We start from the raw sequence: 2,214 nt of genomic DNA, 5'->3' as shown, positions 1-2,214 counted from the left end.
GAATTGGGTACAACATTGAGTTAGCCGATTAGGTCTATTCACCGTTGCTTTTGAGAAAAGTGCATGCCGGGCAAAACAAGTTGCATCTCGCTAGCCTGAAAGTTAAGATATAATTTGCCTGTGTTTAAATTAATTTGAAATAAAAAGAATAAAGAAATAATTTTCCATTTTTTAATTGCATGATGCTGGCCGTTGTAAACCGTGTTTAGAAAATATTTCAGTTTGATTTACTGTGCCTCTGGACTATTTTGACACATCACTCAAAATTAATTTAAAGTAATTTGAGTTATTTGTCGTCATTAAAACTTTATGACGAAGTCGGCCTAACAAATGTGTCGAGATTAACACCTCTCTCTCCCATTGTCTCTCGCTCTGCCTTTTTAGTGTGAGTCTTGTTACAACTCCCACTGAGATTTTGTTAATTGTTTTTTTACCTAAACAGCGGGGACCCACATTCCTGACCCAAGTTAAGCTCCTCATGATTTGACTTGGATCGATGTTGTAATGTTAGAATTAAATGAAAAGTTTACAAATGGATCCAGAATTAGTTTAAAGAGGCCACCAAATTAAAGATATTTTAATTATAAGGATGTACAAACTACATCGTACTAAGTGCAATGCAAGAAATAGTCCCCGGGGGGGAGGGGGGACTCCCATATGAAACAGACGGGGATGCTCGTCGGAAATTTTGAATTTAACCCCTAAAGGAGACCAATCTAGGCGTGGCTTAAGCAAATTTTGACCCCTAAAAGAGACCGTTTAAAAACACAAAAATACGACACGCAATGAGTTTTAATGATAAAAAGGCATAATCATCGAATGCTTTTATCTAAAAAAAAAATTTAAAAGGAAATTTAACTTCTGTTTCTCTTCGCGTAATTCTGTGTTACTTCGCTGAACCCTAAACGAGACATTGGTGGCATAAAATATTGGCGCTTGCCCGGAACCCTCTAAGCGAGACCAAAATCCAAAATTTACACCCCTAAGCGAGACGACGAGCATCCCCGTCTGTTTCATATGGGAGTCCCCCCCCCTGGGAAATAGTCATCTTATGCATGGCTTTATTCGTGTCAAATAAGCTGTCAATCGACGCATTTTTTGTTGACCCTCCTACCTTTCCTCCTCATTTTTGATTGACACCTTATCGTCAATTTAAATGCAGTTTCATTAATACAGAACAGGAAGATCTATTCGAATGTGACTGCCATTCACTGAAATCATAAGTAGTACCTGAGAGTTTTCAACAAAATTGTTGGAAATTATCTGAACGCAAAATGGAAAACTCCTCTCATCTCTTATATCATGTACACTGTCCAACCGGCTCCCTTACGGCAATAGCTGTTGTCCTTTCAGCCATTAGTCTTTTGGGACTTGGGGGAAATTTCCTTGTGATAATAACATTCATCAAGCGAGAAAACTTAAAGAAGAGTTCTAACTACTACGTCATGAACATGGTTGTTTCTGATTTGATGTGCGTTCTTCTCAACTGGCCCCTCTTTGCTACTGAAGGTATGCTGCAGGCTGGTGGAAGTCTTATTACGGACGCTGTTGCCGCTTCGTTCTTTTGCAAACTGGGAATTTATTCACGATCACTGTCACATTCGGTGTCTGTACTCAGCTTAGTTCTAATCGCTGTGGACAGATTTATTGCGACAAGGTTTCCACTAAAATCGTTAACGATAACTGGAAAGATTCGAACAATTTTCATTCTTGTAAGTTGGGGTATACCAGCGTTTGGTCTCATTCCGTTCTTGCTTTACTCTAGAGTAATTCAATCAGAGGAACATACTTTTTGCAGAAACATGATGAGTCAGTTACTGCTGCAAACCTACTACTCCGTAAGTTTTGTTTTGCTCTACTGCATCCCTTTCATTTTTATAGTCGTCCTCTACTCGCTAATTATGAAACAACTAAGAGAAAGAAGGAAGCTCTATAGTGGAGATCGAATTCAATCCAGAGGAAAGAGAGACAAGGAAAACCAAAACATGATGAAAGTCTTTGGATCAATCGTTCTTGGATTTTTCACTTGTTGGACACCTCTTTATGTCTACCTGTTTTTAAAATCACTTTACCCCTCTGTGTTTACGAAAGATAAATGTCGTTCATTAAATCTGGAGGGCGTGCTGTACTACATTTTCCCACTGATAAGTACAGCCATCAATCCATTTATCCTAATCGCTTTTAGTTCTAGTTATCGCGTCTCGTTCAAGAGAG

The 2,214-nt window shown here is 38.7% G+C and overlaps 1 protein-coding gene across 1 annotated transcript in view; it reads left to right on the top strand.

Annotated features, from left to right (window-relative positions):
* The first annotated feature begins 1,219 nt into the window (after positions 1-1,219).
* The window catches only part of LOC138005141 (neuropeptides capa receptor-like), a 1,395-nt gene continuing 400 nt past the window's right edge, over positions 1,220-2,214 (top strand). Inside the window, exon 1 of the mRNA XM_068851415.1 lies at positions 1,220-2,214. This exon is cut by the window's right edge and continues 400 nt beyond it. Coding sequence (XP_068707516.1) covers positions 1,275-2,214 — 940 coding nt within the window. The 5' untranslated portion in view covers positions 1,220-1,274.

The sequence above is a fragment of the Montipora foliosa genome, chromosome 6 (genome assembly GCF_036669935.1).
Source record: "Montipora foliosa isolate CH-2021 chromosome 6, ASM3666993v2, whole genome shotgun sequence".
NCBI classification, from domain to species: domain Eukaryota; kingdom Metazoa; phylum Cnidaria; class Anthozoa; order Scleractinia; family Acroporidae; genus Montipora; species Montipora foliosa.
Note: the sequence above shows the minus strand (reverse complement) of the source record. Positions and strands in the feature narration are given on the sequence as shown.